Source organism: Leptopilina heterotoma, unplaced genomic scaffold (assembly GCF_015476425.1).
Source record: "Leptopilina heterotoma isolate Lh14 unplaced genomic scaffold, ASM1547642v1 Lhet_219, whole genome shotgun sequence".
Lineage (NCBI taxonomy): Eukaryota > Metazoa > Arthropoda > Insecta > Hymenoptera > Figitidae > Leptopilina > Leptopilina heterotoma.
The window spans coordinates 331,293-358,873 of record NW_025110936.1 but is presented as its reverse complement, the minus strand read 5'-3'; the positions used below and the strand labels follow the sequence as shown (position 1 = coordinate 358,873).

Below are 27,581 nucleotides of genomic sequence, written 5' to 3'. Positions count from 1 at the left end.
AAAGAATATTGCGACAAAATTCAAATGATACATTCGTTCTTATTGAAGATTATAAAAGAAATAAATGCTCTCGGTGACAGTACTTTATCAAAAAACGAATAAAAAATAACTGATAACTATTGAGAACTACATGTGCTGCTTTGAGTAGAACTCAAATTAAAATCACATTTTATTATTTATCAAGAATTTTACACTATTAGTTCACATTTTATATCACCTATCTTTTAATCAAGAAATTCTGAAATTGACGATTTAAAGCGTTTGCATTGTTGGGGGGGGAGGCATAAATGCCAATACAATGCATAAATTCAATATTATTATTTTTATTATTTTTTTATTTATTATTGTTATTATTATTATTTATATATTATTATTTTTTTTATTAACTGATATTTAAAATTTTACTTTATAGTTCGGTAAAACGTAATAAGAGAAGTATACGCTATATTTATATTTACTGAACAGTTCTGTAAAACTTAGAGCAAAACGCATACATAATATAAACATTTCAGGCATGGTTAGTGAAGAAAATAAATTTAAAATTATTAAAAATTATGATTGTGACACTATATTCGTCGATGAAGTTCACTACGTTTATAATCAACGATTAAAGAAAAAACAATAGTTTTTTTAACGAATAATATTATAGCATTTACGTAAGCAGAAAGATAAAATTAATTTTTCTTTATTTTCGTGCAGTTGTAAATTCCAATATTACAAATAATTTGTTTGATAAAGAAAATTTTTTTAAACGATAAAGTTACAGTAGTAAAAATTTATTTATATATTAAATTATGCATAATGACAGAAATTTATAGTATACAAATTTTTTTCCTTTTAAATTATTTATTGTATAAAACAGACAATTAATATGAGTATAAGTATAAATTTTATAGACTAGAGTTGTGTAATTTTTTTTTGTATAGAAGGAGAGAGAGAGAGAGAGTGAAAGAGAGTGAAAAATCTACATGTTCTTCTTAGCAATTCCTGATATGAATTTTTTATGAGATTTCAGTCTTCGTAAAAATCTTATCAGAATTCTCGAAAGAGAATAGATAAGGTAGAAAGTAATGAAAATGACAAGAAATATAAATCCATAAACGTCTAAAAGTTGCACTTGCCACCATTCTAAATCAATGGCCGGCGATTTTAGAATATTTCCATTTCGACAGATGAATTCAACCCAAAATATTGCCGTTTCCAGTGGTGAATTTTGTCTGTCTTTGAATATTTGGGATAATTCTCTTATCCTTGTTCTGAAATAGAATAGAATTTTTTTTTTTGAGTATCAAATCATTTTTAGAGTGAATCAGAATATTCTTTAGGGTCAAGGAAAATATCAAAATTTTGTCTGGAAATCAGGGAAAAAGAAAATTAAATTTTTTGTGGCAACCCTGATAAAATGAAAGAAATGTTTGATTAACAGAGTGGTCACTGGACCATGAAATCCGGGAAATGACAGTAAATTTTCTTCTTGACCAGGATTTTGGAAAATTTTTTTTTAAAAACACTGATTATTTTGTGACACAAAAAAAGAAATATTTATTTTAAGACTTATTAATTATATTTCATTAAAAAAGATTGAATGATCTTCTATAAAATTATCGTTATATTTTGTCGAGGAATTTTATCAAGAGTACTGGAAAAATATTCAGTTTCTAAAATTTATAAAAAAGTTATGAATTTTGTTGTCCAACGTAACAGACTTAAAAAAAGATAATATTAAATTTAATTTTAAATTCTTTTTATTTCTAACAATAATAATTAAACAAAATTTTAAACAAATGCGTCAAAAAAATTTGAAAGAAAAAAAATTTCACATTCTATAAAATAGTGAACCTAAATCAATTTATAATTTTTTTTTTGCAATAATATTATCACAAAACAAATTTGAATTGGTAAAAATTTAGACTAATTTGTACAAAAGTGATACGAAATTTATAAAAATTAAATTTTAAATAATAAATAAAGTAGGTATACCTAAATAAAAAATTAAAATAAATAACATTTTTTTCTTAGAAAATAAATTTTTAAATAACTATTTTGCATTAATATCAATTCTTTTTTTTACAATTAATCATAAACAACTATTTCTATATTTTAGAATGTTAAATAATTAATACTAATATTAATATAGATTGAATTTAAAAAACTTTCAAATTAAAGTTTTAAAAAAGTTGAATTGTAAAAGATTTTAATTTAAAATTCTGAATAAGTTAGTTTTCATGAAATTGTCTTGTAAACTAGTGGATTTTAGTTAAAATTTCTAGAAAATAATTGAATTGAAATTATAAACATAATTTTTAATAAGTTACAGTAGCAATTCTTAAAAATGCTTTTGTTTTTTTTTTCTTTAAAAAAATATTGTTTGACAGATCGAAAAAATGCAGGTATTTTTTCATGATTTATAATAAAACAATATTTGAAATTAGAAAATATAAAAAAATTGTGATTAACAAATAAATTTTGTTTATTATATGCTTTTTCTATAACAAATTTCATTTGACTGATGTAAATTATTATGCAAATTTTTCTCCTTTTTATTTATAAAAAATATAATTAAGAAATAGGAAATATATCCATTTTATGCATAATTTATATTTCCCAATAACAATATTTTTCAGAAACTCATTCTTTTCTTTTGGAAAAGAAACATTACATATTCTATTCTATTTGTCAATTAGAAATTTTAATTGAAAATGAAATTGAAATTTTTAAAATTTTTTGAAAATAAAGGGAAAAATTTTACTCAAAAAAATGTTCTGCTGTTACATTTATTTACGAATTTCTTTAATTGTAAAATTATTCGAAAACATCAATAACTTTTTTTTTAAATAAATATTTAATCGCAATATTATTTTTCCAGAGGAATTAAGAATTTCAAAAATTTCAAATTCAAATTTTTTTAAATTCAATAACTTATAAGAATATTTTTATAAAACATGAAGATAGCGATTGTTCCGAGTCGAAGACTCGGAGTGATCGATATCTTCATGTTTTATAATAATTAAATATGACCGAATGATAAAATCATTGTTTTATATTATAAAGAATATTATTACAGTAACTCTTTCAAAATTATTTTCATCATTTCATATCAATTGTTATTTTCTACAATTTTTAATTATTTTTTATGAAAATAATTGAATTCCTTCAAAAAAAATTATTATTTATAAAAATAATTGAATTATTGCGAGGAAATTTATAAAAAATTTGTAAATAATTGAATTTTTGAGAAATTTTTATTATTTATGAAAATAATAAATTAAATGTCTGCGTACTATTTTTGGGAATTTGAAATTGATTTGAAAATAATTGAACTTTGGGGAAGAATTTTGTTATTTATAAAGTTCCTTGGGATTTTGACGAGAATTTTTTTTAAATTTGAAAGATAATTGAATTTTATGAGAAGAATTTTATCACTCTTGAAAATAATTGAATTTCTGCAATTATTTGTAATTTTTCCAAAATTGGATTTTTTTAGTGTTTCAAACAAAAATTTGAATTACAAATTTTTAAATTCTTTTATTTTTAAAATTGCTAATTTTACCATAAAAAGTTGATTAAAATGGATAATAATGAAATATTTATTTCAAAAAATCTATTTTTCCAAATGAATTTACATAAAGATATTCACAAAAAATGTATTATAAACATATTTTGAAGTTTCCATTATTTTTAGATACTAAAATATTTTTAGGATTTGGGAAGAAGTCAAAGTTTTGTTTAAAAATCAGATAATTCTTTCAATCTTTCATGGAATAATTTATTTTCAGAGTTATTTTTTTATGAAGTATTAAGGATTAAGTAGTGAAATAGGTAAAGTCAAGAAAATGTGTGAAGAATGGGAAAGAAAATGGAGTGAAGAGAAGGAGAAAATGTACGAAAAGTTAGAAAAATTAGAAAAAGGGCAGAAAGATATAGAAGTAGAAATGGAAGTGGAATTAAATATGGTAAAAGAGGAAGTGAGAGAGTCAAGAGAAATAATAGGGGAACTAAGAAAGAGGGTTACTAAACTAGAGGCAGAGACAGAAGGAGGTATAAAAAATCAGGAAGCATTGGTACTGGAAGAAAAAATGAGTGAGGTTTCAAGATGGATGGAGAGGACAGAAAAAGAGAAGAGAAAAAATAATATTGTGATTAAAGGAATGAATGTGGTAAGAAGAGAAGGAAGAAATGCTATACAAAAAGTGCTAGAGGACATAGGAACGGATGTAAAAATTATAGGATTGAATGGGGTAGGAGGGGAGGATAAAGAGAAACCGAAAGTGTGGATTGTGCAACTGGAGAATGAAGAGCAAAAAATGGAGGTGATCTCGGCAAAATATAAACTGAAAGGTAGGAAAGAAATTATAGAGGAGGACAAAACGTGGAAAGAGAGGGTGATTTCAAGGAAATTAGAACAGAAAAAATGGGAAGAGAGGGTAAAGGGAAGTGAAGTTAAACGGGGAAGAGAGTGTTTGTGGGTTAATGGCATTAAGTGGGTGGTCTGTGATACAACTGGAGAGGTGGTGGAGGAGGAACGGAGAAGAGAAAGAAACGTATCGCAGGAAAGGAATAGAAGAAACAGAGGGCAGGTTTTTCGGAAGGAAGAGGGGGCAGTTGGGGAAGATCACAGAAAGCAGGAATAAAAGTTGGGTTTTGGAACGTAGGTGGCATTAAAAATAAAGACGAAGGATTTTGGAGAACAATAGAGAAATGGGACGTGTTGTTTCTTAGCGAGACGTGGGTGGAAAAGAAAGATTTGAAGAAAATAGAAAGGATATTACCAAAAGGGTACAGATGGAAAATGCAGGAAGCGAAGAGAGATGGACAAAGAGGAAGAGGATCAGGAGGAATTATTTCAGGGGTAAGAAAAGAGGTTAAGGAAGTAAGAAAGGATTGCACGATTGTAGACGAAGATTGTATAGTGAGAAGTATTAAAAGAGGTAGAGAAACGATAGATATAGTGGGAATTTATAGAAGAAGGGGTGAAGAAAAGGGATGGGGAATAATTAAAGATTGGATGGAAAAAGGAAAGGATAAGAAGGTAATAATTGGGGGGGATTTAAATGCATGGACCGGGGAATTGGGGGGTGGTTTGTGGGATGAAGAGCTGGAAAAATATAGTAGAGTGTCCAGGCATAAGAAAGTGGATGAGGAGGGTAGGAGACTTCTACAATTGTTGGAAGAAGAAGGATGGTCCATTGCCAATGGAAATATGAGAGGAGACGAAGAAGGAAATTTCACCTATAGAGGAAAAGGAGATACCGTTATAGATTACGTGTTGACAGATGATAAGGGTAGGGATGAAATCATTAAAATGAAAATAGGTAGAGAAATAGGGTCTGACCATTTTCCTTTGGTGGTAGAATTAAGGGGTGGGAATAGGAATGGAAGAAGTGGAATGTACAAAGGGGTTAGGAAACAAAAGAAAATTAAAATGGGTAAATGGAATGTGAAGAGGCTAAGCGAATTTCAGGAAAAAATGCGGAGAGAAATGGAAGAGTGGGAGGATGAAGAGGGAGTGGATAATAAAATAATAAAAATAAGAATGAGGCTGAAGTCCGCAACGTTTTAAAAAACGAATGACACAAAAAAAAGAAACAAACTAATTCGCCCCACAGTAGCGATTTTTCTCTTCATATCACTACTATATATCCAAAAAAAGACAAAATATGAATTCTCAGCACCCTTAGCCCTTCGGAACCCTTCCATTAAAAGTCAAATTGTAACAAAAATTAATAATTTTTTTTTAATCAATAAATGGCCTAACAGTAGAAATTTTTTTTCACAAATTTCTTTTATTAGGTCACAATAGTGTGTACAAAAATTTTCAAGACCCTAAGCCCTTCGGAACCCTTCGTTAATTTGTCAAAATATTCCGAAAAACTAAAATTTTTTTCTTTAAATATATAAAAGGCCCAACAGTAGAAATTTTTTTACATGAATTCGTTACTAGAGGTCACAATAGTCTGCAAAAAAAAATTCAAGGTCCTAGGCCCTTCGCGACCCTTCGTTTTTTTCCATCAAAATTTTATCGAAAATTTTTAATTATTTTTTTTTTAAGTAAAAATGGCTCAACAGTAGAAATTTTTTTGCATATATTCGTTTTATAAGGTCTCAATAGTCTGCAAAAAAAGTTTGAAGGTCCTAGGCCCTTCGCGACCCTTCGTTTTTTTCCATCAAAATTTTATCGAAAATTTTTAATTATTTTTTTTCAAGTAATAAATGGCTCAACAGTAGAAATTTTTTTGCATATATTCGTTTTATAAGGTCTCAATAGTCTGCAAAAAAAGTTTAAAGGTCCTAGGCCCTTCGCGACCCTTCGTTTTTTTCCATCAAAATTTTATCGAAAATTTCTTTAATATTTTTTTTTCAAGTAAAAATGGCTCAACAGTAGAAATTTTTTTGCATATATTCGTTTTATAAGGTCTCAATAGTCTGCAAAAAAAATTTCAAGGTCCTAGGCCCTTCGCGACCCTTCGTTTTTTTCCATCAAAATTTTATCGAAAATTTTTAATTATTTTTTTTTCAAGTAAAAATGGCTCAACAGTAGAAATTTTTTTGCATATATTCGTTTTATAAGGTCTCAATAGTCTGCAAAAAAAGTTTCAAGGTCCTAGGCCCTTCGCGACCCTTCGTTTTTTTCCATCAAAATTTTATCGAAAATTTTTAATTATTTTTTTTTCAAGTAAAAATGGCTCAACAGTAGAAATTTTTTTGCATATATTCGTTTTATAAGGTCTCAATAGTCTGCAAAAAGAGTTTAAAGGTCCTAGGCCCTTCGCGACCCTTCGTTTTTTTCCATCAAAATTTTATCGAAAATTTTTAATTATTTTTTTTTCAAGTAAAAATGGCTCAACAGTAGAAATTTTTTTGCATATATTCGTTTTATAAGGTCTCAATAGTCTGCAAAAAAAGTTTAAAGGTCCTAGGCCCTTCGCGACCCTTCGTTTTGTTTCTTCTAAATTTTATCGAAAATTTTTAATTATTTTTTTTTCAAGTAAAAATGGCTCAACAGTAGAAATTTTTTTGCATATATTCGTTTTATAAGGTCTCAATAGTCTGCAAAAAAAGTTTAAAGGTCCTAGGCCCTTCGCGACCCTTCGTTCTTTTCCATCAAAATTTTATCGAAAATTTTTAATTATTTTTTTTTCAAGTAAAAATGGCTCAACAGTAGAAATTTTTTTGCATATATTCGTTTTATAAGGTCTCAATAGTCTGCAAAAAAAAATTCAAGGTCCTAGGCCCTTCGCGACCCTTCGTTTTTTTTCTTCCAAATTCTATCGAAAATTTTTATTTATTTTTTTTTCAAGTAATAAATGGCTCATCAGTAGAAATTTTTTTTGCATATATTCGTTTCATAAGGTCCTAATATAATTTCTTTAATTGCTCTGCCGAAAAAATCCAGTGATAGGTGCGCTACTGACATCGAGTCAAGCACGACCCTTCCCTTCACCCCTCAACCCGTTTCAGCGCCATCACATTCTGTATAACCAATTTCCATATAAGCAAGTCTTCAGTGTATTTTTTATAAAAATAATTGAATTTACGAAATACTGAAAGTTATTTATGTAATTAATGGACTTATTGCGAAGAAATTTATATAAAATTTGTTAATAGTTGAATCCTTGTGAAATTTTTATTAATTTATGAAAATAATTAAATGTTCGAGTATAATTTTATTAAAATTTTTTTTAAATTATTAAATTCTTTTGGGAAATTTATTATTGTAGTAGATAATGAATTATTGGTAATAATTTTATGATTGTTCTTATGTTTTTAAAAAAAAATTATTGTCAGAAATAGAAAAAATTGAAGGTTTTGTATTAGAATTCTTTCGGTGATTTCATAGTTTTATGATGTAAACAAAATTCCGAATTTTCTTATGAATTCTGAAAATTTAATTTTTTCCAGTTCTTTTAATAGAAATGTCTTAATTTTCCTTCAACCCCCTGTCTCAGAATATATAATTATTGTGGTTATAATAGTAATAATCTATATTTAAATTTATATTTTATTTTCATAAAAAAAACATTTGAATTAAAAAATTTTAAATTTGATTTTTTTCAAATTGATAATTTTATATTAAAAAGTATATAAAAAATTAGCCGCGCACTTTAGCGCGTGAATTGTTTCTACAGTGAATAAATAAAAGAATAATATGTACAAAATTTTCTATTTGTTAAAAAATTAGAAACTTAGAAGAAAAGAAAAAATTCCAAAATATAATTTGTAAATAAGGAAAAGTAAAATATTAACTAAATATTAAAAAATAATACAAATTTGAAAAAATAAAATTTCATATTAATTATGTGGACGTTCCTATTGCTGGATAATAAAAAAGTATGAGTTTGTGCATACGCCGATCAAAACAAAGTATTGCGTAGAGTTCCGAATAGTAAGAACTAGAGAGAAGTGAAATACTCCGTTCGGTTGTACTCGGTACATTTCGGCCACACGATCGGATCCAAAGTCCCGCCTCACTCCTCACAGAGCACGCCAAGGCATCAGAAACGAAAATCTCTTTCGCTTGCCTTTCACTACGTTCGCTTATCCCCACTCTACTCAATCGTCTACGCGATTCGCACGTGTGCGCGCACACCACTCTAGAGGCAGTAACGTGTCAGTGTGAACTACAATAATATGTACAAAGAAAGATGTTCGCTAGCTTGACGCGCTCAACTCTTTTATAAAGTTTGTTATTTCCCAAAATAGATAATAAATCGATATAAAAATTTCACTAAATCTCCCTTTGGGATCATCCATAAATAACGTTACACTGATTTTCGGGTTTTTTACCCCCCCCCCCTTCGTTGCATTTGGTTGCAAATTACCAACACCCCCCCCCCTAAATATAACGTTGCAAAAATGACTTATACCCCCAAAAATAAGAATTATATTATTTTTCTGGATTAATGAAGTAATTTTTCTTATTACCCATATTATTATTATTTATTAAAATTAACTCTGATAATGATTTACACAACAATAATAATTTATAATAATATTAAGAAACATTTTGCAACGTTACATTTCAAAATCACCCACCTCCCCCCTTGTTGCAATCAGTTGCATTTTTAAACCACCCCCCCTCCCCTAATCGTGTAACGTTATTTATGGATGCTCCCTTTATAATAATTTAATTTCTATTTATCTTATAATAATTTAAGATATTATCTTAAATTATCTCGGTTAAACCAAGAGATAAAATTATTGTTTTATATTAAAAGAACTTTGCTACTGTAACTTGTTTAAAATTATTTTCATCATTTTAATTCAATTATTATTTTCTAGAATTTTTAACTAAAATTCTCCTTCTATCAATTATTTTTAATAATTTTCGAAAAAGTTCTTTGACAATTTTCAAATCTATTTGTTTATAATTCAATTTAGAAAATAATAGCTACAAAAAATTTAAGAAAAAACTCAATTAAACTTTTTCAAAAAATAAATCTATACAATTGTTACTTAAAAGTATGAAAAATTCAGTATTTCAAAGATTTTTAATTGAAATCTTTTTAAAAGATTAATATTCAATTATTATTTAAAATTTTAACTAAAGTTAATATTTAAATAATTTTTTATTAGAAAATTCTAAGAGAATTCAATAATTTAAATACAAAAATAAATAATTTATTGAATAATTGAATGTTTCTTAAAATTCAATTCCCATAAAATTTTTATTAACAAATTTTTAAATAATTAAATTCTTCCGAAGAATTTTAATACACTTTTCAAGAACAAAACTGTATTAAAAATAATTAAAATTCTGCGATGAGTTTTCTTATTTGAGCGATTCCACGTCAAGTGATCAAGGGGTTTGACGAATTTTAATCAAATTTTTAAGAATAACTATATATATAATTAAATTAATAATAATAATTTATTATTTATGAAATTAATTGAATTATTAGGAAAAAATTTATAAAAAATCTGTTAATAATTGAATTCCTGTGCAATTTTAATTATTTATGAAAATAATTTGTAAATGTTTTTAATTAGGGTCATTTGGGGTAAATGTTAACAGTAGATATTTCAGCAAAATTTAGAAATTTAAAAATAAGTACGACGTCAATATTTTTACCTCAGCTCACCTACAAGATGTTTTGAGTATTGCCAACATTTTATTTTGACAATTAGCAATGACATAGTATAAGTTATTTGTTAATACAAAAAAGATTGAAAATCAAAATTTTGCTGTTTCAATATTTTGTCTCGCATTTGCATAAAAATAATTTAAAAAATCAAACGAAAATTTGTACACAGAAAAAACAAAGTCTGAAACACCGTTTACATCTTAAAACCAAAATGATTGAAAAATAGCCAATTTTTAAGCAGAAAACTAGATTAAGTAAATTTTATGACTTAAAATAATTTACTCTTAAGGCTAAAAATTAGTTAAAAATGTTTCTAATGTAAACGGTTTTAGTCAAAAAGAGACTGAAAGTAAGATTTATTTTTTACAGTGTAATTCTTCCTTATTAATGCCTTAACAAAAAATGACTTTAATTTTCGTCAATTTAGTTAATAAATAATCAAGTGTTCACATTTACCCCGAGAATTCAAAAACTCGGGGTACATGTAAACAGAACTTGAATTGCATTTCAAAAGAAAATAATTGAATAGATTTGCTTCTATTTCACAATTTCATTTATTTGGCAATGTAAAATTTCATAGAATTTCTTATTCAGCAATCATAAAAACTTCTTTTTACCAAGTTGAATAAAAATCTATTAAAACAAGTTCAAGTCATTCAAGTTTTTACATTACTATAATTTTATAATGGTTGATTGTTTATTTTATATGATACATTATTAGTCAACTGGTTGATTTACTATACATCTACTAAGAATTTTATTTTCAGGTTTTCGATCCCTTAAAAAAGTAGTATACTTGAAATAACTTGTTTCTTAAGGTCATGTTATTCAGTAGTCACGTGTTCACATAGTAAAGTATATGGGACACATGACCACTGAATAACATGACCATAAAGCTCGCTTAATTTTGAAGAAAAAAAACGAAGGGTCGCGAAGGGCCTAGGACCTTCAAAATTTTGTTACACACTATTGAGACCTTATAAAACAAATTTAAGCAAAAAAATTTCTACTGTTGAGCCATTTTTACTTGAAAAAAAAATAATTAATAATTTTCGATAAAATTTTGATGGAAAAAAACAAAGGGTCGCGAAGGGCCTAGGACCTTGAAAATTTTTTTACACACTATTGAGACCTTATGGAATGAGTATATGCAAAAAAATTTCTACTGTTGAGCCATTTTTACTTAAAAAAAAAAATAATTAAAAATTTTCAATAAAATTTTGATGGAAAAAAACGAAGGGTCGCGAAGGGCCTAGGACCTTTAAACTTTTTTTGCAGACTATTGAGACCTTATAAAACGAATATATGCAAAAAAATTTCTACTGTTGAGCCATTTTTACTTAAAAAAAAAATAATTAAAAATTTTCAATAAAATTTTGATGGAAAAAAACGAAGGGTCGCGAAGGGCCTAGGACCTTGAAATTTTTTTTGCAGACTAATGAGACCTTATAAAACGAATATATGCAAAAAAATTTCTACTGTTGAGCCATTTTTACTGGAAAAAAAAAATAATTAAAAATTTTCGATAAAATTTTGATGGAAAAAAACGAAGGGTCGCGAAGGGCCTAGGACCTTGAAATTTTTTTTGCAGACTATTGAGACCTTATAAAACGAATATATGCAAAAAAATTTCTACTGTTGAGCCATTTTTACTTAAAAAAAAAAATAATTAAAAATTTTCAATAAAATTTTGATGGAAAAAAACGAAGGGTCGCGAAGGGCCTAGGACCTTTAAACTTTTTTTGCAGACTATTGAGACCATATAAAACGAATATATGCAAAAAAATTTCTACTGTTGAGCCATTTTTACTTGAAAATAAAATAATTAAAAATTTTCGATAAAATTTTGATGGAAAAAAACGAAGGGTCGCGAAGGGCCTAGGACCTTGAAATTTTTTTTGCAGACTATTGAGACCTTATAAAACGAATATATGCAAAAAAATTTCTACTGTTGAGCCATTTTTACTTAAAAAAAAAAATAATTAAAAATTTTCAATAAAATTTTGATGGAAAAAAACGAAGGGTCGCGAAGGGCCTAGGACCTTTAAACTTTTTTTGCAGACTATTGAGACCATATAAAACGAATATATGCAAAAAAATTTCTACTGTTGAGCCATTTTTACTTAAAAAAAAAATAATTAAAAATTTTCAATAAAATTTTGATGGAAAAAAACGAAGGGTCGCGAAGGGCCTAGGACCTTTAAACTTTTTTTGTAGACTATTGAGACCTTATAAAACGAATATATGCAAAAAAATTTCTACTGTTGAGCCATTTTTACTTGAAAAAAAAATAATTAAAAATTTTCGATAAAAATTTGATGGAAAAAAACGAAGGGTCGCGAAGGGCCTAGGACCTTGAAATTTTTTTTGCAGACTAATGAGACCTTATAAAACGAATATATGCAAAAAAATTTCTACTGTTGAGCCATTTTTACTTGAAAAAAAAATAATTAAAAATTTTCGATAAAATTTTGATGGAAAAAAACGAAGGGTCGCGAAGGGCCTAGGACCTTTAAAATTTTTTTACACACTATTGAGACCTTCTGAAACAAATATATGCAAAAAAATTTCTACTGTTGAGCCATTTTTACTTGAAAAAAAAATAATTAAAAATTTTCGATAAAATTTTGATGGAAAAAAACGAAGGGTCGCGAAGGGCCTAGGACCTTGAAATTTTTTTTGCAGACTATTGAGACCTTATAAAACGAATATATGCAAAAAAATTTCTACTGTTGAGCCATTTTTACTTGAAAATAAAATAATTAAAAATTTTCGATAAAATTTTGATGGAAAAAAACGAAGGGTCGCGAAGGGCCTAGGACCTTGAAATTTTTTTTGCAGACTATTGAGACCTTATAAAACGAATATATGCAAAAAAATTTCTACTGTTGAGCCATTTTTACTTAAAAAAAAAAATAATTAAAAATTTTCAATAAAATTTTGATGGAAAAAAACGAAGGGTCGCGAAGGGCCTAGGACCTTTAAACTTTTTTTGCAGACTATTGAGACCATATAAAACGAATATATGCAAAAAAATTTCTACTGTTGAGCCATTTTTACTTAAAAAAAAAATAATTAAAAATTTTCAATAAAATTTTGATGGAAAAAAACGAAGGGTCGCGAAGGGCCTAGGACCTTGAAATTTTTTTTGCAGACTAATGAGACCTTATAAAACGAATATATGCAAAAAAATTTCTACTGTTGAGCCATTTTTACTGGAAAAAAAAATAATTAAAAATTTTCGATAAAATTTTGATGGAAAAAAACGAAGGGTCGCGAAGGGCCTAGGACCTTTAAACTTTTTTTGCAGACTATTGAGACCTTATAAAACGAATATATGCAAAAAAATTTCTACTGTTGAGCCATTTTTACTTAAAAAAAAAATAATTAAAAATTTTCAATAAAATTTTGATGGAAAAAAACGAAGGGTCGCGAAGGGCCTAGGACCTTGAAATTTTTTTTGCAGACTAATGAGACCTTATAAAACGAATATATGCAAAAAAATTTCTACTGTTGAGCCATTTTTACTTGAAAAAAAAATAATTAAAAATTTTCGATAAAATTTTGATGGAAAAAAACGAAGGGTCGCGAAGGGCCTAGGACCTTTAAAATTTTTTTACACACTATTGAGACCTTCTGAAACGAATATATGCAAAAAAATTTCTACTGTTGAGCCATTTTTACTTGAAAATAAAATAATTAAAAATTTTCGATAAAATTTTGATGGAAAAAAACGAAGGGTCGCGAAGGGCCTAGGACCTTGAAATTTTTTTTGCAGACTATTGAGACCTTATAAAACGAATATATGCAAAAAAATTTCTACTGTTGAGCCATTTTTACTTAAAAAAAAAAATAATTAAAAATTTTCAATAAAATTTTGATGGAAAAAAACGAAGGGTCGCGAAGGGCCTAGGACCTTTAAACTTTTTTTGCAGACTATTGAGACCATATAAAACGAATATATGCAAAAAAATTTCTACTGTTGAGCCATTTTTACTTAAAAAAAAAATAATTAAAAATTTTCAATAAAATTTTGATGGAAAAAAACGAAGGGTCGCGAAGGGCCTAGGACCTTGAAATTTTTTTTGCAGACTAATGAGACCTTATAAAACGAATATATGCAAAAAAATTTCTACTGTTGAGCCATTTTTACTTGAAAAAAAAATAATTAAAAATTTTCGATAAAATTTTGATGGAAAAAAACGAAGGGTCGCGAAGGGCCTAGGACCTTTAAAATTTTTTTACACACTATTGAGACCTTCTGAAACGAATATATGCAAAAAAATTTCTACTGTTGAGCCATTTTTACTTGAAAAAAAAATAATTAAAAATTTTCGATAAAATTTTGATGGAAAAAAACGAAGGGTCGCGAAGGGCCTAGGACCTTTAAAATTTTTTTACACACTATTGAGACCTTCTGAAACGAATATATGCAAAAAAATTTCTACTGTTGAGCCATTTTTACTTGAAAAAAAAATAATTAAAAATTTTCGATAAAATTTTGATGGAAAAAAACGAAGGGTCGCGAAGGGCCTAGGACCTTGAAATTTTTTTTGCAGACTATTGAGACCTTATAAAACGAATATATGCAAAAAAATTTCTACTGTTGAGCCATTTTTACTTGAAAAAAAAATAATTAAAAATTTTCGATAAAATTTTGATGGAAAAAAACGAAGGGTCGCGAAGGGCCTAGGACCTTTAAACTTTTTTTGCAGACTATTGAGACCTTATAAAACGAATATATGCAAAAAAATTTCTACTGTTGAGCCATTTTTACTTAAAAAAAAAATAATTAAAAATTTTCAATAAAATTTTGATGGAAAAAAACGAAGGGTCGCGAAGGGCCTAGGACCTTGAAATTTTTTTTGCAGACTAATGAGACCTTATAAAACGAATATATGCAAAAAAATTTCTACTGTTGAGCCATTTTTACTGGAAAAAAAAATAATTAAAAATTTTCGATAAAATTTTGATGGAAAAAAACGAAGGGTCGCGAAGGGCCTAGGACCTTTAAACTTTTTTTGCAGACTATTGAGACCTTATAAAACGAATATATGCAAAAAAATTTCTACTGTTGAGCCATTTTTACTTGAAAAAAAAATAATTAAAAATTTTCGATAAAATTTTGATGGAAAAAAACGAAGGGTCGCGAAGGGCCTAGGACCTTTAAACTTTTTTTGCAGACTATTGAGACCTTATAAAACGAATATATGCAAAAAAATTTCTACTGTTGAGCCATTTTTACTTAAAAAAAAAAATAATTAAAAATTTTCAATAAAATTTTGATGGAAAAAAACGAAGGGTCGCGAAGGGCCTAGGACCTTTAAACTTTTTTTGCAGACTATTGTGACCTTATAAAACGAATATATGCAAAAAAATTTCTACTGTTGAGCCATTTTTACTTGAAAAAAAAATAATTAAAAATTTTCGATAGAATTTTGATGGAAAAGAACGAAGGGTCGCGAAGGGCCTAGGACCTTGAAAATTTTTTTACACACTATTGAGACCTTATGGAATGAGTATATGCAAAAAAATTTCTACTGTTGAGCCATTTATTTATTTGATGAAAAAAATTTTAATTTTTTGGTAAATTTTGACAAATAAACGAAGGGTTTCGAAGGGCTTAGGGTGCTGAGAATTCATATTTTGTCTTTTTTTGGATATAATGAAGTGATATGAAGAGAAAAATCGCTACTGTGGGGCGAATTAGTTTGTTTCTTTTTTTTGTGTCATTCGTTTTTTAAAACGTTGCGGACTTCAGCCTCATAAATAAGAGACAAGATTGATAAGGTGAAAAAAGAAATGGGGGATGTAGAAGTACAAGAGTTAGGATATAGAAAATGGTGGGACAATGAATGTGAAGAGAGTAGGAAAAGAATGAAAGGATACATAAAAGAATGGAGGAACGGTGGAATGGAAAAAAAAGAATACAACAGGAGACACAAAGATCACGAGAAATTATTAAAAGAAAAAAGAGAAATGGAGAAGAAAAGGTTTATGGAGGAAGTTGAAAAAGCAGTGCAAGAAGGTAAAGAATGGGAGGTAATAAACAAAGAAAGGAAGAAGGGGAAACCTATAAATAGGAAGATTAAAATAGAGGAGTGGACTAGGTATTTCATGGACATGAGTGGGGGAACGGGATACAAAGTGAGAGGGGAAGGAAGAAGAATGTTGAGAGAGGATGATGTGGAAGAGGTGACAAGGGAAGAAGTGGATGATGCGATAGACAAGCTGAAGAGGAATAAGGCGGTGGGAAAAGATGAGATGGAGGGAGAGGGTATAAAATATGGGGGAGAAAAGGTGAGAAGGGTGATATGGGAAGTAGTCAACGAAGTGTGGAAAGGAAATGGATGGCCGGAGGAATGGAAAACGGGCCTGATTGTACCGCTGGTCAAAAAAGGGGAAGGATAGAAAATAGAGGAGTACAGAGGCATTACCTTAATGCCAGTGAGTTATAAGGTATATGCGGAGGTACTCAGAAAAAGATTGGAAAAAGAAGTTGAGGAAAAAGGAGGTATTCCACACAATCAGGCTGGGTTCAGGAAGGGTATGGGCACCATGGACCATATATATACCCTCAATTACTTAGTAAATAGAAAACTGCGGGAGAAGGCGGGCAAATTAATAGCTCTTTTCGTAGATTTTAAGGCTGCGTTTCCGTCTGTGAACAGGAGTATTTTGTGGAGATCACTAAAGGAAAGAGGGATTAAAGATGGGATTGTAGAAAGGATTAAAGAAATGTATACGGATGTGAGGGCGCAGGTTAGAATAGGAGAAACAATTGGGGAAGAGTTCTGGCTGGGTAGAGGTCTCATGCAGGGTTGCCCTCTAAGCCCTGTTCTTTTCAGTTTGTTAATGGCGGATTTGGAGGAGAAGTTGAAACGAAGAGGAAAAGGGGGGATAATTTTGGGTAATGGTAGAATTTACTCACTTGCTTACGCGGATGATGTGGTATTGATGTGCGAGAATGAGTCAGGAATGAGGTTATTAATTAAGGAATTTGAAAAGTATGTGAGAGAGAAAGATTTATGGATAAATGTGGAAAAAACTAAGGTGATGAGATTTATGAAGAAAAAAGACGGAAAGCAGAATGAATGGAGATTGAATGGAAGAGTGGCTGAAGAAGTGGATGAATTTTGTTATTTGGGTTTTTGGTTTCATTATGGTGGAGGGCATGAGTTGAATGTAAGTAGAAGAGTGGAAAGAGCGAATAAGATAATGGGTCAGGTGTGGGGAATAGGTAAGAGAAGGTTTAAAAACGACTGGAAAAAGAGATTGTGGTTGTATGATACGTTGGTATGGTCGGTGGTGAGTTATGGTGTGGAAGTATGGGGATGGATGGAAATGGAAAAAGTAGAAAGTATGCATGAAAAATATTTGAGATGGGTTATGGGTGTGAGTGGAAACTGTCCAGGGTACATGTTAAGAGAGGAAGTTGGGAGAGAGAAAATGAGAGTGAGACAGAGAATCAGAGCGTGGAGTTTTGAGGAAAAGTTAAGACAGGGTGGAGGGTGTAGTTGGACTCGAAGGTGCTGGTTGCAAGTGAAAGAAAGAGAGCTGAAGGGAAGGAAGGAAATGTCAAGGTGGGAGATTAAAAGAATGGAGGCAATTAAAGAAGGGATCGGGGGAGATAGAAAATGGACAGAAGCGAGAGAGGGGTGGAAAGAAAAAGATAAGGAAGAGAGGTGGGAAAGAATAATGAATTCGAAATATAATAGGTGGTACAGGTTGGTAAGGGGAAGTGATATACCTCAATATTTAAAAAGAAAAAAGGAGGAGAGATGGAACAGAATGATAAGGTTTAGAATGGGAGAAGGAATGCTTGAATGTAAGTATTGGATGGATGAGAGTGAGAGATTGTGTAGGGTGTGTGGTTTTGAGTTGGAGGATTGGGAACATGTGTTGGATAGATGTACAAGTGGTGGAGAGAATGAAAAGGGTGTGGATGAAAGGATAAGATGGATACTGGATGAGAATGGGCAAGGTGAGAACTGGATGAATGAATTGGAACAAATGAGAACAAATAGTAAAATAAATTAAAAATAAAGAGGGTGGGAACGAATTAAAAATAAGTTTTAAAAATTGACGAAGCCAAATGGAACGGGAAACGGAAGCCCGGCACTGGCGAATAATTAGGAAATAAGATTGTTGTATTAGGTTAAGCAATTATATTAGGTTAAGAGATTGTATATTAGGTTAAGAATTTTTGTATCATGGTTCCTCGAACCCTGCATAAGTAAGCAGGGAGAGTAAATAAAGTATATATTTTTGGGAATTTGAAATTGATTTGAAAATAATTGAACTTTGGGGAAGAATTTTGTTATTTATAAAGTTCCTTGGGATTTTGACGAGAATTTTTTTTAAATTTGAAAGATAATTGAATTTTATGAGAAGAATTTTATCACTCTTGAAAATAATTGAATTTCTGCAATTATTTGTAATTTTTCCAAAATTGGATTTTTTTAGTGTTTCAAACAAAAATTTGAATTACAAATTTTTAAATTCTTTTATTTTTAAAATTGCTAATTTTACCATAAAAAGTTGATTAAAATGGATAATAATGAAATATTTATTTCAAAAAATCTATTTTTCCAAATGAATTTACATAAAGATATTCACAAAAAATGTATTATAAACATATTTTGAAGTTTCCATTATTTTTAGATACTAAAATATTTTTAGGATTTGGGAAGAAGTCAAAGTTTTGTTTAAAAATCAGATAATTCTTTCAATCTTTCATGGAATAATTTATTTTCAGAGTTATTTTTTTATGACCGGGAAAAATAATTCATGACCGCATGAATTTTTTTAGGAAAAAAATGGCCACCCTGTTTGAGTTAAATAAATTGATTTGAGGTAGAAAATAAATGAAATAGAATAAGAATGAAAAAGTTCGTGAGGAGAGGAAGGAATATTCTTTTTTTCTCACCTGTAAAGTGGAGTATTTAAAACATTCTGAATAGCATTCGTGAATCGATCAGCATTAATAGTTTCTAGTTTCATCAAGATGGCGATTTTTTCTCGTTCATAGTGATGCACATTGGAATGTTGATCTCCAAATAAAGGCACTCCAATCATAGGTACTCCGTAGTAAATTGCTTCCATTGTTCCCATTAAGCCACCATGTGTCACGAATGCTTTAGTATTTTTATGCTCTGAAATGAAAATTCCATATTGTTTATTTATCTTTTTGTTTTTATTTTATACAAGAAAATTTGTTTTCTCTGATTTTTTTTTTTTTTTTGATTTTTTTGATTCATAAATTCTGAACGTTAAAATGAATCTACTTTTGAAACAAAGTTATTCCCGATGTAAATATTTTCAAAAATTACTGAGTAAAATAAAATTGTCCATAAAGTTCTGTCGACGTTGAGAGTCGAAAAATATTTTCTTTGCAAAATCGAAAAAAAGAGAAACAATTTTCAGAATTTTAGGGACGAAATTTTCTATTGAAGTCTCTTACTTAAAATCTGAATTTGTGGGAGCCATGGTTGTATTTTTACATTTTCTGGCATTCCAGGAGGTAATTCTTTATCGTTTGCAATTTTCATTAATACTCGAACAGGCTTAATATTTCGGAAAGTTGTATAAAAGTGGTTTAAAATTTCTTTCGGGAATGATTCGATTTTGACCATTGATCCGAAGGAGACATAAATACATCCAGCGTCACTTTCGTCGAGCCATTTTTCTATTTCCTGTTTAAATATTACTTTTTTTATTATTATTTAAAGATTAAAGACTTTTTTTATTGTATATTTAAAATAAATATTTTAGTTTTAATAACAATTTTTATGTGGGTCCAATAATTCGGTTATTATTTGACTCAAATAAATTTTTTCTAATGTAGTCAATAATTTTTTTACACTTCGCTTTTATTTATAAATAATGTTTTCTATAGTCACGGTTGCCACAGGTCAGGGAATTCAGGAATTTTTATTAAAAGTATTGGAAAAAATAAAATTTTTTGAATTTATAAGAAAATTCTGAATTTTGGTGTCTTTTTTTGTTTGACTCATAAAACTATGAAATTGCAAAAAATTCAAATACAAACCCTTTAATTTTTCTATTTCTAATAATAATATCTGTTTAAATAACTTAATTCTTGAACAACGATCATAAAATTATTTTTTATAAATTATTTAACGAATAATTTTACTTAAAAATTTCAAAATTAATTGGATTTCAGAAGAGTTGCGTTTACAATCTTCGTAAATAGATGAACTTCAATGGTTTCAATTTGAAATTATAGAAAATATCAATTTTTAATGAATTTAAAATTAAATAGAAATTTAAAGAACAACTGACTACAGAAATTCAATTATTTTCAAAAGTGTTAAACTTATCTTCGCATAAATTCAATTATGTTAAAAAAATGTTTAAAAATTCTCATTAAAATTTCAATTATCTTTATAAATAATAAAATTCTTCTCAGAAATTCAATTATTTTCAAAAATTTGCCTGATTTCAATTATTTATAATATTTTAATATTTTAATAAAATTTTCCAAAAGAATGCAATTATTTAAATAAAATATTAATAAAAATTTTTGCATGAATTCAATTACTTATCAATTTTTTATAAATTTCTTCTCACCAATTCAATTATTTTGAATTTTTTTAATGAAGTTTCTCGAAGGAATTTAAATATATTCAGAAAATTAAAAAAAATAGTACTGAGATATGCAATTATTTCGAACCATTTAAATAAAATTCTTTTAAATATTATTAAAAAAAGTTTGATAACATTCTTTACAAGATTAAGTTAACAAAATTGCAATTTTAATAAAATTTTCCTATACAATTCAATTATTTTCAATACAATTCTTCTTAAGAATTCAATTATTTAGAAAAATTTGAATAAAATTCTTCACAAGAAATTAATTATTTTCATAAAAAATAATATTTTTCTCCGAAATTCAATTATTTTCACAAATAAAATTCTACACAGGAATTCAATACTACTATTTCAAAAAAAGTTTCCAAAAAAATTCAATTATTCAAAAATTTTTTTAATAAAATACTACGTGAACATTTAACTATTTTCATAAACAAAAGACAAAAATCTTGATAAATAACAAAATTCGTCAGAAAGATTAAATTATTATTATCATAAAGAACAAAGTTCTTCGCAGGAATTCAATTGTTTTCAAATATTTTCTATAAAATCCTTCGCAGAAAATCAATTACTTATAAAATTTTTACCAGGAATTCAATTATTTTCAAAAATTATCTTATAATTCTTCACAAAAATTCTGTTATTTTCAAAACTTTTAATAAAGTTCTTGACAAAAATTCAATTATTTTTATAAATAACAAAATTCTTCGTAAGAATTCAATTCTTTTCAACTAGAACACAATTTTTAGTATAGGAATTAAATTATGTAAACAATTTTTTATAAAATTCTTCGAAGAAATTAAATTATTTTTAAAAACTGTAATACAATTCTTGTCAAGAATTTATTTATCATTATAAATAATAAAATTCTTCGCAAAAATTCAATTCTTAAATAACAAACTTTTTAACCTGATTCAATTATTTTCAAACACTCCATAAAATTCTTCGCAGAGATTTAATTATTTTCTAAACTTTTTATAATTTTCTTTGCAGATATTTAATTATTATTGTAAAATGTAATACAATTCTGGGCAAGAACTCAATTATCATTGTAAATAACAAAATTCTTCGCAAAAATTCAATTATTTTCAAAAATAACGAATTATTTAGCAGGCATCCAATTATTTTTAAAAATTTCATAAAATTCTTCGCATAAATTCAATTATTTTAAAAATTTTCAAATAAAGTTCTTGAGAAGAATTCTAATTATCTTTTCATAAATAACAGAATTATTTTTAAAATATTTTCAATTTTTTAATGAAGTTTCTCGAAGGAATTCAAATATATTTAGAAAATAAAAAAAAATAGTTCTGAGAAATTCAATTATTTCGAAAAATTTAAGTAAACTTCCTTTCAAAATTCTATTTTTAAAAAAAATGTTGACAAAGTTCTTTACAAGATGTAGTTAATAAAATTGCAATTTTAATAAAACTTTCCTAAACAATTCAATTATTTTCAATACAATTATTCTTAAGAATTCAATTATTTTCACAAATAATACATTTTTTTAATGGGAATTCAATTATTTAAAAAAATTTGAATAAAATTCTTCATAAGAAATCAATTATTTTCACAAATAATAAAATTTTTCTCCGGAATTCAATTATTTTCAAAAATAAAATTTTTTACTGGAATTCAATTCTTTAAAAAAAATTTTTAATACAATTCGTTTCAAGGATTCAATTACTTTCATAAATAACAAAACTTACAGCAGAGTTTTAATTATTTTTTGTACAATAATTTATAGTTAGAATATTCTGATGATATAAAATAATGATTTTATCACTGTCATCTTAAATTTCTTCATGTTTTATAATATTATTCTCAAAAGTTATTGAAATTCAGAAGGTTTGGATTTAAAAATCATAATTCCTATAGAAAAATAATAGATAATGATTAAATATTTATTTAAAAAAAAAAATCATTGATATTTTTGAATAATTTTACAACTTAAAAAATTCGTAAATAAATGTAATTCAAATAAATTTTTTTGAAAATTTAATAATTTTTGGAGTGAATCAGAATAATTTTCAGGGTCAGGAAAAAAGTGAAAAAATTTTCTGGAAATCAGGGAAAAGTCAGGGAGAAACAAAATTAAATTTTTGTGGCAACCTTGATAGTGAACTATTTATAGCAACAATTATTGTCATCAACTGTTTACTACAATTAATTGTTTATGAATTTTGTTTTCCATTATTCATTATGTTTATATTGCAACTCGTATTTCTCATTTTTTTTTTTATAAAATAATATTGTAAAAACCTGCGGCAATTTTTTCTCTTTTTCTTCTTTTTCTTCTATGTGCATTCCGCCAACTTCAATGATTGACGGCGTTATTGGTCGAATTCCATGTAATATAAAATGTGAATTGACAAGAATCAATGCAACTTCTTTCTGCAGATCATAAACAGTTGGATAACCGGGTCCAAAATATTTTTCCACATATTTGTCCTGTATTTTGATACTGTGATTGAATAGAATTTTCATGAAATTCGAGTAAATTGTGTTGACCACTCTTTGCCAGAATGTCATTTTTTGCGAATAATTCACCATTCCCGATGGTACGAATGAGGGATTTATTGGATTTCCGAATGGATCGTTCATGAAGTCAAATAATGCATTACTTGACATTGCAACAATTGGCGCATTTAAATGGCGACCGAGTGCGAAATAACATGGTGCAAAAAATAGCTGTGGTAGGGGAAAGGATAATCGAAGAATTAGAATTCAAAATATTAATATTTATTTTTTCATTAATTAAATTAAAAATGCTAATTTCAAAATGCTACTCTTGAAATGCTCATTGAATTAGAAATATTAATTTCAAAATTTTAATTGACCTAGAACTATCTATTAATTTCAAAATGTTAATTGAATTACAAATATTAATTTAAAAATTTGTATAAATATTTCAGGGCTCGAACTAGGTCCGTAAATCCCGTAAAGGTTCGTAAAGGCCGTAATTTGAAAAAGGACGAAAACTTCGTAAATTGTATGATATAATTTTGGAAATTTTAAAAAAGTTAGAAATAATTACAGAAATTTAATTATTTTCAAAAGTAATAAAACTCTTCATAGAAATTCAATTTTTCTCAAAAATTTTTAAAAATTCTCGTCAAAACTCCAATTATCTTTATATAAATAATAAAATTCTTCTCTGAAATTCAATTATTTTCAAAAATTTCCCTGAATTCAATATACACTATTTCAAAAAAATTTTTCAAAAAATTATGTAAAAATTTTTTTACAAAATTCTTCGAAAAAATTTAATTATTTTTAAAAATTGCAATACAATGCTTGTCAAGAATTTAATTATCATTATAAATAACAAAATTCTTTGTAAAAATTTAATTATTTTCAAAAATAACAAAATTTTTACGAGGAATTCAATTATTTTTAAACACTGCATAAAATTCTTCACAGATGTTCAATTATTTTCAAAAATAACAAATTTTTTAGCAGGCATTCAATTATTTTTATAAATTATCCAATTTTTTTGTAAGAATTCAATTATTTCCAAACAGAACAAAATTCTTAATATGGGAATTAAATTATGTAAACAATTTTTTATAAAATTCTTCGAAGAAATTAAATTATTTTTAAAAACTGTAATACAATCCTTGTCAAGAATTTATTTATCATTATAAATAATAAAATTCTTCGCAAAAATTCAATTATTTTCAAAAATAACAAAGTTTTTAACATGATTCCATTATTTTCAAACACTACATAAAATTCTTCGCAGAAATTCAATTGTTTTCTAAACTTTTCATAATTTTCTTCGCAGATATTCAATTATTATTGTAAAATGTAATATAATTCTGGGAAAGAATTCAATTATCATTATAAATAACAAAATTCTTCTCAAAAATTCAATTGTTTTAAAAGATAACAATTTTTTTAGCAGGCATTCAATTATCTTCAAAAATTTCATAAAATTCTTCGCAGAAATTCAATTATTTTTAAAATTTTCAAATAAAGTTATTCAAAAGAATTCGAATTATCTTTTCATAAATAGCAGAATTCTTTACAAAAATTCAATTCTTTTAAAAAATAACAACATTTTTAGCAGGAATTCAATTATTTTTTAAAATTTTCATATTGAATTTTTCACAAAAATTTTATTATTTTCAAAACTTTTAATAAAAGTTCTTGACATAAATTCAATTATTTTTATAAATAACAAAATTCTTCGTAAGAAAATCAATTATTTTAAAAAAGAACAAAATTCTTAGCATAGGAATTAAATTATTTAAAAATGATTTTTACAAAATTCTTCGAAGAAATTCAATTATTTTTAAAAATTGTTATACAATTCTTGTCAAGAATTTAATTGTCATTATAAATTACAAAATTCTTCTCAAAAATTCAATTATTTTCAAAAGTAACGATTTTTTGAAGGCATTCAATTATTTTTTTCTTGGAAAGAATTTGAATTATGTTTTCATAAATAACAGAATTCTTTCCAAAAATTCAATTCTTTTAAAAAATAGCAACATTTTTAGAAGGAATTCAATTATTTTTTAAAATTTTTCATAAAATTCTTCACAGAAATTTAATTATTTTCAAAAATTTTAATAAACTTCTTTGAATTCTCGTTGAATTTTGTAATAAAAATTGATTTAAACATGAATTTCAGTTAAAATTTGAGATAATAATTGAATAATATTAAAAGCATTGTAGCGTAATTTTTTTGCAATAATTGAATTTTGAAAAACTTGTTTTAGTTTAAATTTAAAAATAAAAAATAAAGAAAACTAAAATTTGTTTTTTGAATTTTCTATCGATTAGTGAATAAATTTAGGGCCGGTTTCACCAACACTGATTAAAATTTAATCAATGATTAAATCCTTAACCGATCAATCTAAACTATTAATTGGAGTTAGTGAAACTAGTCTTGTATCGGTTTTTGAAAATAATTGAAAAATTTCCATCGATTTGAAAATAAATTCGAATTTTTTATACTTTTAATCAACAATTCTGTAGAATTAATTTTTTTTGAAAAAGTTTAATTGAATTTTTTATTTTTTGCAATATATTTAATTGAAGAATTTTCGAATAATCGAAATTTCATGTAAAATTGTATTGTAAAGAAATGTATTTAAAAGTTCTTTTTGAGAATTTAGAGTAGAATTTTGGTTAAAAATTGTAGAAAATAATAATTGAATTGAAATGATGATAATAATTTTGAAAAAGTAGCAGTAAAAATATTCTTATAATATAAAATAATGATTTTATCACACGGTCATCTTTAATTATTAAAAAACATGAAGACATCGATTACTCCGAGCCGAAGACTCGGAGTTATCGATTTCTTCATGTTTTATAGTTATGAAAAAATTTTATTTTTTAGTTTTAAGTAAAATTTTCTGTTATTTGAGAAATTATCGTAATTATCATAATTATCGTAATTTTTAATTTTTGGTCCGTAAAGTCCGTATTTTTAAATACTTTCACTGGTTCGAGCCCTGGTATTTACAAAATGTTACCTCGGTGACAATAAGATCGTATGGTGCATGAGAAGATTTATTAATCAAATCATTCACCGATTGTTGTTTAAAGATGTCACAAAATTTATGTCCAATATCGTCAGCCACCAATGTTATCCAAAACATATTTCTCATTGGCTTTATGAAACTTTGAAAACTGACATTATTTTGTTTAGCTGGAAGAATGTCACGAATGCTAATGTGCTTGTAGTTCTTGGTTTGTTGATTATTAAGTGGAAAATAGCTAATTATATCCACACTATGTCCTTTCTTAATTAAGCCATTCATCAATTTTTCGAACATTATAAAATGACTATTCACATTCGATGGAAATATTCCCAATATTCGATAGCCATTATTCAGTTCGAAATTCAGTGTAACACAAAATAATGTGAAGCACAAGAAACTTGGAAGACGCATTTTTTTATTTTTAACACTAGATTTTTTTGTTTTCACTTGTTTTTTTTCAACTGCTACTTTTATTTTTTTATTATGAAAAAAATCTGTTTTACTTTACAAATTTTTGGTTTTCACTTGATGCCTTTTTTATTTACTGCTTCTTCTATTTTTTCTTATCAAAAATTTCTGCTTTACTTTATAAATCCTTTTGTTTTCACTTGATCCCTTTTTTCCACTACTACTTCTATTTTTTTATCAAAAATTTTTGCTTTACTTTAAAAATCTACGATAGAAAAGTTAGATTTTTATTTGAAAATATGGTATATGGTAAATATGAATACTTAAAATTAAAAAATTTGGATGAAGAACAAATTATTTATTGAAAAACGAATCTTTTGGATTTTTGAAGAGAAACAGGAACTTGTCTTATTCGTAACACAAGAATGCTTTCGATCTCCTCCTTCTTACATTACTATAGATTTATTTTCAATAAAGAGAAGTTTTTGCGCTTTAAACTATCCACGAGATTTCCCCTTCTTACAAAAATAAAACATTTATTCAGTTATATACAAAAAAAAACACTCATTATATTCCGATAAGATTATTATACACTCAGTATCTCAAACGCAGCTTCAAATGAGGAAAATATTATTTGAATATTCTAATTATTAATTTTAAGAAAATGATAATCAATGTCAAGTTCACACACAAACTGGGAATTTTTTGTTTTCACTGAAAATTTTGTAATCAATTTTATTCTACGTCAAATTTATTCATATCTTCTGTTTTGAAAAATATGAGAATAAACTAAAACTTGTTTTAGTTTAAATTTAAAAATAAAAAATAAAGAAAACTAAAATTTGTTTTTTGAATTTTCTATCGATTAGTGAATATATTTAGGGCCGGTTTCACCAACACTGATTAAAATTTAATCAATGATTAAATCCTTAACCGATCAATTCAAACTATTAATTGGAGTTAGTGAAACTAGTTTTGT

The 27,581-nt window shown here is 26.6% G+C and overlaps 2 protein-coding genes across 9 annotated transcripts in view; one reads left to right on the top strand and one right to left on the bottom strand.

Moving 5' to 3' along the window:
* Window positions 1-27,581, top strand: part of LOC122501958 (calcitonin receptor-like) — a 314,998-nt gene that overhangs the window by 136,580 nt on the left and 150,837 nt on the right. The gene's annotated exons all lie outside the window — the stretch shown is intronic.
* LOC122501946 (UDP-glycosyltransferase UGT5-like) lies at window positions 146-27,580 on the bottom strand. The gene is made up of 5 exons (XM_043611743.1): window positions 26,186-27,580; window positions 22,959-23,387; window positions 19,546-19,777; window positions 19,012-19,237; window positions 146-1,256 (listed from the first exon to the last, which is right to left on the bottom strand). The coding sequence occupies exons 1-5, from the start codon at window positions 26,603-26,605 to the stop codon at window positions 965-967; spliced, it is 1,599 nt and encodes a 532-aa protein (XP_043467678.1). The 5' UTR covers window positions 26,606-27,580; the 3' UTR covers window positions 146-964.

Coding starts and splice junctions, on each gene's coding strand:
- LOC122501946 (XM_043611743.1), bottom strand. CDS start 26,605: ATGCGTCTTCCAAGTTTCTTGTGCTTCACATTATTTTGTGTTACACTG. Junction 23,388..26,185: donor ACGATCTTATTGTCACCGAG/GTAACATTTTGT, acceptor CCCCTACCACAG/CTATTTTTTGCACCATGTTA. Junction 19,238..19,545: donor CCCACAAATTCAGATTTTAA/GTAAGAGACTTC, acceptor TTTTCATTTCAG/AGCATAAAAATACTAAAGCA.